Below are 13,898 nucleotides of genomic sequence, written 5' to 3'. Positions count from 1 at the left end.
TTTGTGCAAGAAAAACAAAACGGACGCAGCACTGGCACCTCCAGCCACCCGCTGCTGCGGTGTAGGAACACCCCACAAAACTCTCTCCTCAACGTTTTCTGTTTTCACTTTCGCACAGGTTTGGCATATTATGCCTCATTTAAAGGCATTTAGACGGACAAGCTGGAGGAAGCTGCGTGAAGACACAAACGTCAGCAGCACCTAACGCTGCTGCAGCTGCAGCAGCAGCCGCAGCAGAGCCGGCACCTCCGCACGAGGAAACGCCTCAGCACTCTCCATGAACCCAATTAAAGACATCTTGACTCAAACCTCTCCTTTTCATAAGCAAAAAAGACCTTGTTAGGTCGCGCAGCTGGCGCCGCTGCCTCCGTGATATAGCTCTGCCTCTGGGGGCCCCTTGGGCCCCCAGAGGCAGAGCTGTTAAGACGCTGCAGCAGCCAAGATGGACACGACTGCAACAGGCTTGGCGCCAGCTTCTGCTGTTCCTTCTGTTGCTAGTGCTGCAGATGCAGCGGATGCAGCACCAGCAGCTGCTCCAGTAGGTCCCCCTGCGCGCAAGTTAGCTGCAGCGGCCAAGTCTGCCCCGAGACCGTGGGGTCGGGGAGCCCTTAGCCGCAGCGGGGGGCCCCTGCAGCAGCAGCCTGCTGCAACAACTGCAGGACACAGTGGAGACTCGGGGTCGGCGACCCCTAGCAGCAGCAGCGACACCGAAGAGGAGGCTGCAACTGCTGCGGGGTCTTGGGGAAACCTATACCATAGTAGAAGCAGCAGTGCCCACGGGGCACCTCCGAACGACAACAGCACACCTGCGTCACGGGGGGGGCTGAGAGGAAAGAGACGCGGCAGCTTCAAGGCACAGGCATCGGGAACAGCAGCAACTGCTTCTGCCTCAGGTGCAGGGGAAGCACCATCAAAACGCGCTCGCCGCCGAAGCAGAAGTATCAGCAATACTAGTAGCGACAAGGGTGAAGGAGATAACGGTGGGCGGGAAGCAGGCGCGCACGAAGAAGATGACGCTGAGGAAGCAGCAGCAGCAGCAGCCGACCCAGCAGTAGTAGCGGCAGGCGCAGCAGCAGAAGAAGGTGTAACACGTGGGCGGTCCCAGCGAAGATGCAGACGCGTGCGAAATTACAGTCTACTGCACGCTGGAGGCACAGACCCTTCCCTCGAGTTTGAGTTGTACACAGAGGCAGCAGTGCAGCAGCAGCAGCAGCAGCAGCAGCAACGGGGCACGCCAGGCAGCAGCTGTGGCAGCTTCAAAGGCCTTGTCCCCGTTACTGCTGAGACGCATGCAGAAAGGTGGAGACGATTCTATCGGTCTCACCAGGACCGGCTTGTTGCATTCAACTCTTTTTCTCCTGCTGCTGCTGCAGCGCTGCTGCTTCGGGCCCTTCCCGGCTTCGAATTGCGGCGGCAGCAAATATGTGTTGAGGCTGGGCACGGCAGCAGACCACTGGTTTCACATGTCTTTCTCTCCACTTTGGAAACGAAATTCAAGTGCAGCGCATTGTCTCCTCCCCCGTGTTGCTGCAACGACAGCAGCAGCAGCAGCAGTGGCGGCAGGTGCGGCAGTTGCTTCTGCTGTGTAGCTGCAGCAGACAGCGGGAGGTTTTTGTTGCTCGAGTGCTGCAGCGAGGCAGCCTTGTCTGCCATTGGAGGAGCAGAGAATAGTCCTTGGCCCCTCGCAGAACAAGAAGCAACGGAAGCAGCTGCAGATGCCGGTGTATCGCCAGGGGACTCAGCAGCAGCAACTGCTGCAGTAGCAGCAACCGCAACCGCAGCAGAAGCACAGGAAGCAACCACATCTGCCTTAGTACAGCACGCAGAACTGCAACAAGAAGAAAATGACAGCCTGCCCTACGAATCACTCGCAGCAGCAGCGGCTGCGGCGTGTTCCCAGATTCCTTTAGCCCGAGCAGCAGGAGCAGCCGCAACAGCAGCAGCAGCTCTTGGCGCAAAACAAGCTGCTATTGCTACAGCCTCCCCCTGTGCTGTCAAGGCATTCTATGGCAGCGGCGGCGACGTTGCAGCTGCTGTGCTGCGTTACCTACACGACAACGGCAAGCTGGAATTCCTGCAGTTGCAGAAAGGGACGCACTATTTTGAAGTGCAGCAGCAGCAGCAACAACAGCAACAAGAGCAGCAACAGGGGGAGCCCCAGGCGGGAGACTCCGCACCACCTGCTGGCGGGAGTGTGGGGAGCAGCAGCACCAGTTTGAGGTTCCTTGCCACTCCTGTTTTCGCATACACGCGACGCAGCCCACAGGAGCAGCAGCAGGAGCAGCAGGGTCGTATCTCGGCAGGCGTATCTCCAGTCGCTTCCCTCTCTCATGGTGCCGCTTCCTCTTCAGCAGCAACAGCAGCAGGAGTATTTGTGGGGTGCGCGAAGTACGTGTTGCTGAAGAGCACTTTGGACAGCTTCTGCTGTTTGCTGCCGCTCACGGGGTCTTTGAATTGGAAAGACGATTTGAGAATACCGAGGGATCTGGTTGACTGGTTCGATGGTCTGGCTCTGCTGCTGCAGCAGCACCAACCTAATCAACAGCTTGCTGCTGCTGCTGCTGCTTTTAAAGTTAGTGACGATGACGGAGGCGGCTGCAGCGAGTACTCCGCAGAAGCTTACTCCGCCCAGGCAGAACAGCAGCAGCCGCAGCAGCAAGAGGAAGGAGGAGCGAAGCTAGAGGATTCCGATGTGCAGAATCAGCAGCTGAGTAGGCAGCAGAGGGCAAAGGGAGAAGACGAATATGTACAGGTAGAAGCAGCAGCAGCAGCCGCAGAGGCTGCAACAGCAGCAGCAAGAGAAGACGACCATGGCTCTGCGTCTCCTCCACCCGCGGAGTCTGCGCGGAATTCCTTTGGATCTTCTGGCGGTTTTTTGGTGTTCTTAGAACCAAGAGAGAAGATGGATATACACCTGCTGGCTATCTTCAAGGTAGGAGTGCTGTTGCTGTTGCTGCAGTTGTTTATGGTGATGGTGGTGCTGCTACTGCCCTGTATCGCGTGCTTGTGGTGTTACTCTGCCACCTTGTTGCTGATTTGCTTGGCTAGCTGCTGCTGCAGTCCGCAGGTGCTGCTGGGATCGTTGTGTTGTTTGCTATTGCTGCTGCTGCTGTGCGGCTGCCGTATTGCTTGTTTTTGCTGCTGCGATGCTGGATTGTGTGTTGTTGTGTTGTGTCGCCGCTGCTTCTTCAGGCGCTGCACTCGGCGACATTCAACACGCAGTCACCTGCACGTTTCCTTCGTCTCGTGCGGGTTGTTCCGAGCAGCAGCAGCAGCAGCAGCCCAGGAGACAGCCGCAGCGTCGCCTTTGTCTTAGAGAAGAGACACGACACGTACAAGACATACGGTGAACTGTATGTCGACTTCCTCCGGGTTCTGCAGAGGGCCAAGAAGGAGCTGGGATCGCTCGATCCCGACAGCATACTTCCCCCGCAACAGCCACCCAAGTGGACGTCTTCTTCTCCTGAGGACATTGAGGTGCTGCTGGAGCACCAACTGCATCAGCATACAACCCCGCAGCAGCAGCAGCAGCAGCAGCAGCAGCAGGGGAAACGCATAGGGCACAGGAGACGCGGGAGACAGCCCCACCACAACGAGTTGATAAGCGACGAAGAGATAGAGGAGCAGCTGCAGCAGCAGCAGCTCCAGAGGAGATCAGCTAGGGGAAGACCGCTGAGAACAAAAGCACGGGGTGCAGCGGAGTCGCCCAAGTGGGGAGCCGCAGCAACCCCGGACTCTGCTGCTGGGCCGATAGACATGCAGCAGCAGCCCACGCAGCAGCAGTTGCCGCAGCAGCAGCAACAGCTGCAGCATCCGCATCAGCCACGGGGTGCCGCTGCGGCACGCCGTGACTCAGCTGGCGACCCTCTTGCTGCGCTGCGGCACCGCGTGGCAACAGCAGAGAGGAAGGGAAGAAGTGCAAGGGAAGCAGCGCAGGAAAGCCGCCAGCAGCTGTACGGCTGCTGCAGTGAGCTGCTGCACCGTCTGCTGCAGCAGCAGGGACCGGAGGATGAGGCAGAGAGCACTTCAGAGAGAAGATCTAGTGAAAGGGTGCAGCAAAAGCTGCAGCAGATGCTGCAGCAGCTGCTGCGCCAAGCCAAAGTTGCCGACCAGTTAGAGGAGGATGCAGCGGCAGCTGCAAGACAGGCAAGAGACGAGCTGGAGCAGCAGCAACAGAAGCTTCTGGGGGAAGAAAGCAGCAGCAGCACAGCAGCCAATGAAGCACTTGGGGAAAGGCTACGAAGTATTGCACTTTCCGCCGCTACATTAGCACAAGAATGCGCTCAGCTGGCTGGCCAACAACAGCAACAGCAACAGCAGGAGCAACAGCAGCGGCAGCATCAACAGCTGCTGCTACATGGTGAAACACAGCAAACCCCACGTGCCCTTTCTCCTATGATGAAGCGGCCCCAGTTTAGTCATCCGTTGCCACATCAACACTTGCAGCAGCAGCAGCAACAGCTGCTGCTGCACCTGCAGGCAGCAAGCGCGAGGGCGGCGCTGCAACATGGAATAGGAATATCATTCCCTGTGTCTGAGCAAGGTCGTGCTGTATTGCAGGCTTTGCAGCAGCAGGCTGAAATGTACAACGCTCAGCAGCAACAACACCAACAACACCAACAACAGCACCAACAACAGCAACAACAGCAACAACAACAGCAGCAGCAGCAGCAGCAACACCCTCTGCTGAGTATTGCCAGGAGCGCACTACATGCCTTGCCCGGATATTCCCCTTTTGCGGCGCAAGCCGCTGCTGCTTCCGCTACTTGGCCTGTGGGGCTGCACCAGCAGTTGATGCAGCAGCAACACACGCAGCAGCAGCAGCAGCAACAGCAGCTGCAGCAACAACAGCTGCAGCAGCAACAACACACGCAGCAGCAGCAACAGCTGCAGCACCACCAGCAGCTACTACAGCAGCAGCAGCACCAGCTGGAAGAACAGCAGCAGATGGAGCCTCCCCAGCTAGAGCATCCGTACGACGGCGCGCAGCAGCGGCAACAGCAGCCTCCTCCAGCCTACCAGACGCTGCCCTTCGCTCCTCCCCCTTGAGCCTTCCGGGCCTCAGTGATATGCGAACAGCTCTCATTGATGGCAAGGCTGCCTCAAGGTGATGGGAATACTTGGCAAGACGGCGGGGTAGGTGGCGCCGCGTCTAGAGGCACTGCGGCTGGTTTATGAACAGCGGCAGCAGCAACAGCAACAGAAGCAGCGTTAGCAGCCACAGCAGCAACAGCAGCAGCAGCAGCTGCTGCTGCTGCGCTGTTGAAGCACTTTGTTCGTGACGTTTTTTTACAATAGTCCCGGGTGTACGGACATCCGGCGTAGCGCGCTGCGAGTCTGGCGAATGAAACCTTGTATGGCTTTTACAGTTTTAACAAGAAGTGGATGCGCACTGAAATATATTTGTCCCAGGCCAGTACAAATACGCAGAAACAGACTTGTGTCTGCGTACGATGATGTAGTGTTGAAAGCACCGGCTCCCCAGCACTTACTGGCTGGTAGTACGGACCATCACAAGCACTCCCATTCGCCTTTATGTACGTGAACCTGCTCTGATTGAAGCCCCAGGTCGCACCTTGTAGTTGTAAAGGCACATCAACAGCTGCTGAGGATGCGAGACTAGTGCTAGACTTCCCCGTAGGAACCAGTGACTCTGTCAAATGATCGGCCTTTCCCTTAAGAAGCAAATATGCCAGTGCAGAGGTAGCTGGAGTGTCTGTACACTGCACAGCCATGCACGGGCCGAACTAACCAGCCTGTTTCTTCCCGCAAATGTGTGTGGCAGCAGCAGCTGTGGGTGTAGGTTCAACACGGTGAGCATAGCAAAAGGCATTGGGGAATGTAAAGACAAATATGCATGGATGGGAATGTGTAGATCGGTAGCACAATAGCGCGCGTGAAGTTGCATGATGGCTCCGGACTAGCTGCTGTTCTTAGTCTTTCCAGCTCCTGCCGCTGCTTCTGGTCATGGTTATATTTGATCAACAGCGACCGCGTATGTCTTTAGGGGAGTGATACGTGTTGCACTTGCTCGACAAAGTAGAGGCGCCGCCAGCCTAGTCATTTTTATTGATCTTCCCCCGCTTCTCTCTGAACCCACTTGCAAACGCCGACCAAGCACGCTGACAACAACAGCAACTTACCAAGCAGGAAGAACCTACAAAAAAGAATTTAGAATGAGTAACTGTTCACAGTGCTCGAAGAAAAGCCTTTTCAGGATGAAACTGAACGGTCGGGAGGGTAAACCTGCAAAACAGACGGAAGCACAAAAGGTGGAATGGTCAAAAAGAACCCTACGTCCGTCACTATGAAGAAGCAGCAGCCTGAAATAAAGTATATATATAATATATATACATATTGTATTATTTGCGAGGTTTTCTGCAATGCCAGCATTTCCACATGTCCTACACATACTTCACCAAGCCGAATTGTCCTCTACTACTGTCGTGATATTTGTGAACTTTCCTTTGGGAAGCGTTGCTGTGACGTTCGTTATCGCAGGGTATGGGTTTATCGCACAGCCTACATTCCCAATAAAACTGGGGAAAGAAGCTGCAAGGCACGCCGAATTCAACTTGGGGCGAAACACTCCAGCTGATTCTGAGGGCAGGTTCCCGTCGATCAGGAACATCGAAAGAGCCGAAAACCCCAAAGATCTGCCAACAAACCCCTACTTCCGCCACGAATAAATCAGGTTTAGCACCACAAACTCCCTTTTAGTTCAATTGATTAACAACTTCAGCAGCCACGGAAAATGGCAACACTACCAGGTGCGAAATAAGGTGATAACAGCGAGACAAACGCTCATATGCCCCTCCACTAGCGCCAGCAGCTGCAGAAGGGGCAGGAACAGTTGCTGCCGTCTAACTACCGATAGTAGCAGCAGCCGCAGCAGCAACTCACCACCAGTCTCACGTTCTCGTCCATGTTCAAAAACTTTCGGCCCCACATCCACTAGCAGTGAAGTCCCTTCACTCTAAACTTCGCTGTGGGAACCCATTTCCCATGCGAGTGAACATCCAGCAGCAACTACAACACCAGCAGCAGAAAGCACCAACCGTTGCATCAGATGAACACAGCGGAACGCAGCAGCAGCAGCAGCAGCAGCAGCTACTGGGAGCCATACAGGAGAATCTGTTGCCCAATTATTCTTGCCGCTCCTAGGCAGAGTAAATAGTACCAACGCGATATTCCGGTAGAGGAGGTGAGAGCAGCTGAGGCAGCAGCACCAGCAGCAGCAGCACAAGGAGGCCAGCCTGACCACTTTCCGTGAATTATAACACACGTCCACAGAAAACAACACTATAAGTACAGTGTTTCATTCGGGCTTTACCTTTTAGGGTTTTGGGTGTAGCGGTTGCTGATGTTGCTGGTGCTCGCCGCTCGTGGGTCTCCCCGCCCTTTAGGAGTGGAGGTGGATTTGCCCTTGGTGTACGTCAAGTTAGAGCGTAGTTGCAGATAAAGTAGAAACAAATAAATAAAAACCACAGACACAAGCAAACAGTGCAATATAGACGAAATCAGGCAATGATCCCTTCAAACTCTACGTGGTGGACCAGTGGTTCGTCAAGACCAGCGCATTGGGGCTGCCTACAAAATACCGTCGTCTGGCCCGCGCCGTATGGATAAACGGGAGCAAATACGGAAAATATTGCCGTTAGATCAAGTTTAAGTTCATCTTCGCTGGACTTTTCTTTTAATTTCAGCGTATTCGTGGGGAATTATACTCAACTGCCTGCAAAGAGGGGAGGAGAGAAGAAGATCGACCAGGGCAGAGCCCCAGCTACTTTTTAGTGGCATTCCCCTGCAGTGAATTTGCAGAATATATGCTTGTGTATATCTGAGTGTGTATCAGCGCAGAAATCAAGCCTTTGTATTCGAAGGGTAGAAATGCGCTGAAAATGCAGATGCTGGGGAAACTGGCGCAGAGAGGTACTTCCTTAGTCAAAATACATGTGGAGGGCTGCAATTGCTATTTGCATATTCTTTATGTAGAAGGGGAGGCGCGAGTGTAGTGCCTATTCCTAAGCAATTGTGCCCTTTCTCAGCAACGCATTGGGACCAAGTATGCTCCCCAAGATGTGCTGCGATGGGGTAGATCCTCAGACCGGCAAGGGAACAGGCAAAGGCAGCAAAAAAGCAGTTATTCAAGGGGATCTATCTATAAAAACTAACACCAAAGACTACCAACTATTGGCGAACCAAAAGAAGTCCAAGGCCTGGCCACTAAATTCAATGGTTTATAGCAGGGCCATCGGCCATCGGCTACAGACAAGCCAGTGCTAACTGGCTGAAAAGGGCGCAAAGGAGTTAAAGGTTGGCACTCGCAGAGATTGTGGAGTCCTTGCTCACCAACGGCCAGGAAAAAGCCCCCTTTCACCGCCCTTGCTCAAGAAGAAGAAGGTACTGGCTGTGACCCTGATATACAGCGCATGGATGCTAGGGCGGTGTATGCCAGCCAAGCCCAGACAAAGAAATAAAGTAAGGAATGATAGCAGCAGGTGAATCCGCCACTCAGAAAACCGGTGACAAGGTTCGAGCGAAGTATCTGCTCCTTCTGCAATGCACACAGCCACTTATACGAGACTGTACTGGTTACAAATCTGCGGCGATGAGGAGCAATTTTCCTATGCATTCGTCGTCGTGGACTCTGCAACTGCGCCTCGCCGATAGCAGGTATGATACAAGAAACGGTAAAACCGTGGCGATAAAAGGCCGGCTCGTTTTAGATGTAAATCATATTTGCGTGATACGGGGCCTCTACGTTATACCAGTTCACGACGAAATAATCCTTGGCATCCTGTGGGGCTCTCAGTAAAGGGCGCACAAGCTCCCCATTGAAGAGCTTACTGGGGTATATACATATATATATATATATATATATATGGAAAATAATGCAGAAGTGCACCGCTCAGCGCACCCAAACTCAGTTATATCCTCTATGGTAAGTGGTGTGGAGTCAGTGTCTTCTGAAGAACTGATGAATAAGATTCCAAGACAGGCAGAGTCACTGCCGGAAACGCAGCGAAGTGCATAAATTCCATAATGGCCACTGTGATGCAAAAAGCTCTTCCATGGGGCCTGTGGTAGGGGGAACACACAGATGTTGGGGGATGCCAGGTCCAAGGGGGCCAACGTGCATTTGTGCGTCGGAATATCTCCTCTCTTCTTCAGGATACTCGCAGCAAAAAGCTGTGGAGACATGTCATATGTGGAGGCTAACCGAATCTTCCGATTCCTGATTCGAATGCATGACGCCATTTGAGATCAATCAAGGCAAACGCGCAAACTGATTGCACCAGCCGCTTGTGGTTATTTGAACGAAATACATTAAAGTGGCTTAACTCTCTCCCTGACGAGGGATGGGTTGAGAGTGCAGCGGTGCACGCTTCGAGCGGTTGTTTTCCTGTCTCCTTTGTATACACAAGAGTATAGTTTTCTGAGTCGAAGTTGAAACTGTTCGCTGGGAGGCAACACCGAACGCTCGCAGCTGCCGAATTTCCTCTGCATCATGCAGCTGACCAGAAGTGAAAAAAGAAAGAACAAGATCGCCAGGCATGAAACTGTAACAGGGGATGTTCGGCAACCAACCTACTGAGTGCTCTGCGGAGCAGTCAGTAGTACGGCCAGCCACACGTTGGGTAGGCCCATTTGCTGTTCGTTGTTGGATCGACGCGTTGGCTTAGAGATTACATTTGCCTCCAACGTGGATGTGCCGCCATACCATTAATTCAGGCTTTCTACAATGACCTAGGGAATCACCAAACTTCCGTCAAGCTCCCCCCGCAGAAAGGCAACACTGCCACTGCAGGGAAGAGCAACGGTGAGAGTCGCTTGAGAAAACCGGCTTTTCTCCCTCCTCAGCTCAGCTGCAGTGACTACAAAAGCGGGCGTGCACAGCGCAGCGTAAACAACTGCTACGGGCAGCATTTGTAGACAGTTGCCGTGTTTCGTGTGTAGAGGAGCTATATTTTTTTTTATCTACGTGGTGTCCTGCGCTAGTTGTTGGCTGCTTGCAAAATGTTATGTGCGCTCTTCCCTCTGCCTATGGCGAGCTCGGCGCCGCCTCCAACGGCCCTTTCTTTGCGGAGGGCAGGATTCCCTGCCTCCTATATATATGTATATATATATATATATATGTAATGATCAGCCGCTGAAGCTTTGACAAAGTGCATTGGTGGCCGATCAACAGATATTTTTGTCGTGCTTGGAGGGCATTACACCAACTGAGGTGCACTGCACCGAGAGAGGTAACGAGCGAAGGCATGCTCTAGTCGATAGCAGCAATAGATGCAGTACCTATTGATGGCTCTCCCCCTTCCCTTCCCTTGTTGCTTCTCTGTTCGTTGTTGCTGGGTCTGGCCCCCGCCCCTCCCATTACTTCGCCGCTTCCGTTTCCTGTTCGGCAACCAGCGAAACGTGGAAGTGTGCTACTTGGGGGAAGGGAGTGCTGAAGAAGCATGGTTTGCGGTACGTGCATTTCTACACACGTGCAGGTCTTGTGTTGACGGCCAGTTAACTGCGTTTGAAAATCGTATACAGCGTTAGAGCATTCCCCAAGATGTTGCTTGCCCTGTTCCCTCCATATACAGCTTCTATTCAGAGCATGAATTGAATGTGCAGCAGCTCGCGGAATGCTGCGCCCTCCCTGCACCAGCCCCCCTTCTGTGCCCCTTCTCCCAGAAAGCCTCGAGACTGGAGAGGAGTTCTGGCGCTTCTGGGCACTCATATCTTCATAGTGTTAACTCCACTGCAGCTAACGATGGTTCTCAGCTAAGGTCGAGCCCCCTCACAATGCATTTGAGGGAAGACGGCATCCCTATAAGCTCTAGGGACCTCTAGCACGCTGTCAAAGTTGCTCTGTGGGCCTCCCATCTGCTGCTGCCACTGGTGCAGGCGCTGCTGCTTCTGCTGCTTCTGCTGCTTGTGCTGCATGCAGCCACAGCAGCAACAGTGAAGTCTTCTGCACGGGAACAGACGCAAAGTAAAAAGAGAAGGACCGGAGGAGCGAGCATGCAGAAAGGTTTGAGCTGGAAATACACAGTAGGACCTCTTCGCCGTTATTTAAAGACTTCATTTGCGTTTTATAATTAAGAATAAATTGCTTTCTTCCGCATGAAGTGAACAACATAAGAGGGTAAACCAAACATAGCTGTAGTATGGCCCCTTCAATACACACACACAAGCTCGGAGTTGTGCGGTTCGGTTGGTGTCTGTCTAGACAATCTACACTGTGTAGTGTTTCTTGATTTTCTTTATTTTATATTTCATCTTTAAAAAAGGAAAAGACCTAAAAAAAGGAAGGAAACACATTGCTGCCCTCACCAGGGCTAGACAGAAGCACAGCAGCAGCATCAGCAGCAGCAGCAGCAGCAGCAGTAGCTGCTGCTTTGTCTTAGGTGTGCGACCTGTTGTTCTCTCGGTTTATTTCTAATGCTAAATTTACTGCACGTTGGCTTCAGTTCCTCAACCCTGAGCTCCTTACTCTAAACCCTAAACCCTGAACCCTAAACCCTAAAACCCCGGCAGGGTTGTCGTGTTCAAGTTCTCGCCGCTCACTCAGCTCCATACAGTCTGGCCCTTCTATTTCGGCGAGGTACGTAGGCTCAAGGGTTTAGGGTTAAGGGTTTGGGGTTTAGGGTTTAGCATTCCCCAGCGAGTGCTCAGGTGTACATACAGCTCAGGGCCCCACGAGAGACGCCCTCTGTGTTTCTCTTCGGACAGTGAACTCTTCCAGCTCTCTCTGCCTCTCCTTGAAAAAAGCAAACACAAAAAGGAAGCAAGCTGTCTTCCTAAGTCATGTGTGCAGCAGCAGCAGCAAGAAACAGCTGCAGCAATCCCTTTGTTCTACAGCAGCAAACACAGCAACAGCAGCAGCAGCAACTGCTGCTGCTGCACATGAACTTGCATGCGTTAGGGGGAATAGAAATGCTAGTTAAAAATGGCACAGTTGGCAGGGGTGGTATAGGTGCCTGAGTCTGTTGCTGCTGCGGCAGCAGCAGCAACAGCAACAGCAGTAGCAACTGCAGCAGCAGCAGCAGCAGCAGCAGTAGCAACTACAGCAGCAGCAGCAGCAACAGCAGCAACAGCAGCAGCAAAGCAGTAGTAACAGCAACATAAGGCTCCAAAGCAGCAACAGCTGCGGCAACAACAGCAACAGCAGCAGCCAGAACAGCACAACTCCAGCAGCAGCAGCAGTTGCAGCAGCAGTTGCAGCAGCAACATCAGCAGCTACAGCAGATGTTAGGGAGTAGTATAGGTTTGATTATGGGTTTTGGGCTTTTCATTCGCAGCAGTGTGCGTATGATAAACTGTTGTTTGATGTTGCTTCTTCTGCTTCTGCTTCTGCTTCTGCTTCTGCTGCTGCTGCTGCTGCTGTTGCTGCTGCTGCTGCTGCAGGTGTATGTTGTTTTGTCTGGTAGGATGGGGGAATTATCAGAAGAATGCGCTGTCTTGGCTACAGATGGGGCAGACGAGAAGGAAGAGAAGAGGCTGCGGCAGCTGCTTCAGGTGAAGACATTCAAAGGCAAATATGCACTCCCTATTGAGGGGACGGAGACAGCCGGTAAGACAACATGCACAGCAATAACAGCAGCAGCAGCAGCAGCAGCAGCAGCAATAGCAGCAGCAGCAGCAGCAGGAAGAGTAGAAGCTTTCGGGGTTGTGCACCTTCTTCTCGTTTTGTTTTGTCGGGGATGGAGACGCGACTGTCTTTCTTCTCTTTTGTCCTGTCTCCACGTTTGTTTGTTTGTTTTGTTTGTTTTGCTTGTTTGTTTGTTTTTGTTTGTTTGTTTGTTTGCTTACTTTGTTTGCTTACTTTGTTTGTTTTGTTTGTGTAGCGAGGGTGTTTTGTTTCATCTCTCTGTTTGTTTTCTTTGTTTGTTTGATGTTTGCATGCTGTCTTAATTCTTTCTTTTGTTTTTTCTTGCTTTGTTTGTTTTATCTTCTAATCGCAGACAGCTCAGCTGTCTACCGCGCCGTACCTGACCCCTCAAACCCTACACAAACAATGTTGGGGGAGCCTGCTATTCCACAGTTTCCTCATATCAAATCCACGTAAACCCTAATCCCTAAACCCTAAACCCTAAACCTAGGAAACCCTTGGAGCACCGTACATAGGGAGGCGCTTAAACCCTAAACGAGAATATAGGGGCTTCTGAGATTCTTTCAACAGGAGAACACTAGGGTTTAGGGTTTAGGGTTTAGGGTTTAGGCATATGCGTGCGTTTAGGGTTTGCGGTTTGTTAGGGTTTTGCTGTTGTTCTTTTTTTGTTTGCTTCTGCTTCACCTTTGGCTGCTCTCTGTCTCCTTTTGTCTGTCTCCTTTTGTCTGTCTCCCTTTGTCTCCTCCGTACTGTCTTTTTGCTTTTTACTTCTATTTTATTCTCCTTCCCTCTTTGTTTTTCTTTGTGTCTCCTATGTTCATATAATAATATATGTATATGTTCGTGCAAGATTTCGTGTAATATGCTATATATATATTTATACATATATATATATATATATACATATATATATATATATATATATATATATATATGTGTATGCACATCAACGCTGATGCATTCGTATATGCATATGCATAATATATATGGATATATATATGTGTATATATACACATCTATATCTATATATATATATTATATATTAAATATTATATATATATGTCTAAGTAAAAGAAATGCGGATAGGACTACTAAGTCTTCAATCGGTGTATGTACAGGCGTTTTAATTCGTCGACTGTTTGCGAATATTTGTTTGATTTGTTTTCTTAATCTACACTTTTGAATTTATTTTGTTGAATTGATTATTTTGTTTTTTTCAGCTATCTCCTTCTAAAAGAAGCAGCTCGCATCTTTGGCAGGAATTTATACGTGGGGGAGCGGCAGCCAATCAAAG

At 51.5% G+C, this 13,898-nt stretch overlaps 2 protein-coding genes across 2 annotated transcripts in view; both read left to right on the top strand.

The window, feature by feature from the left end:
* Window positions 1-442: 442 nt before the first annotated feature.
* Window positions 443-5,049, top strand: EAH_00032720 (hypothetical protein, conserved; the record flags this gene model as incomplete). The annotated part of the gene is made up of 2 exons (XM_013395973.1): window positions 443-2,932; window positions 3,193-5,049. 2 exons carry the CDS (start codon window positions 443-445, stop codon window positions 5,047-5,049), a joined length of 4,347 nt encoding a protein of 1,448 aa, XP_013251427.1.
* A 7,374-nt stretch (window positions 5,050-12,423) lies between these two features.
* EAH_00032710 (hypothetical protein) overlaps window positions 12,424-13,898 on the top strand; it is a gene marked incomplete at both ends in the record, with an annotated part of 4,153 nt that continues 2,678 nt past the window's right edge. Inside the window, 3 exons of the mRNA XM_013395972.1 lie at window positions 12,424-12,565; window positions 12,957-13,056; window positions 13,214-13,232. Of these exons, the coding sequence (XP_013251426.1) occupies window positions 12,424-12,565; window positions 12,957-13,056; window positions 13,214-13,232 (261 nt within the window). The remainder of the gene's footprint in view (window positions 12,566-12,956; window positions 13,057-13,213; window positions 13,233-13,898) is intronic.

The sequence above is a fragment of the Eimeria acervulina genome, genomic scaffold, assembly GCF_000499425.1.
Source record: "Eimeria acervulina Houghton genomic scaffold, Eah_scaff319, whole genome shotgun sequence".
Classification (NCBI taxonomy): domain Eukaryota; phylum Apicomplexa; class Conoidasida; order Eucoccidiorida; family Eimeriidae; genus Eimeria; species Eimeria acervulina.
The sequence above is the reverse complement of the archived record's forward strand: the minus strand, read 5'-3'. Positions and strand labels throughout refer to the sequence as shown.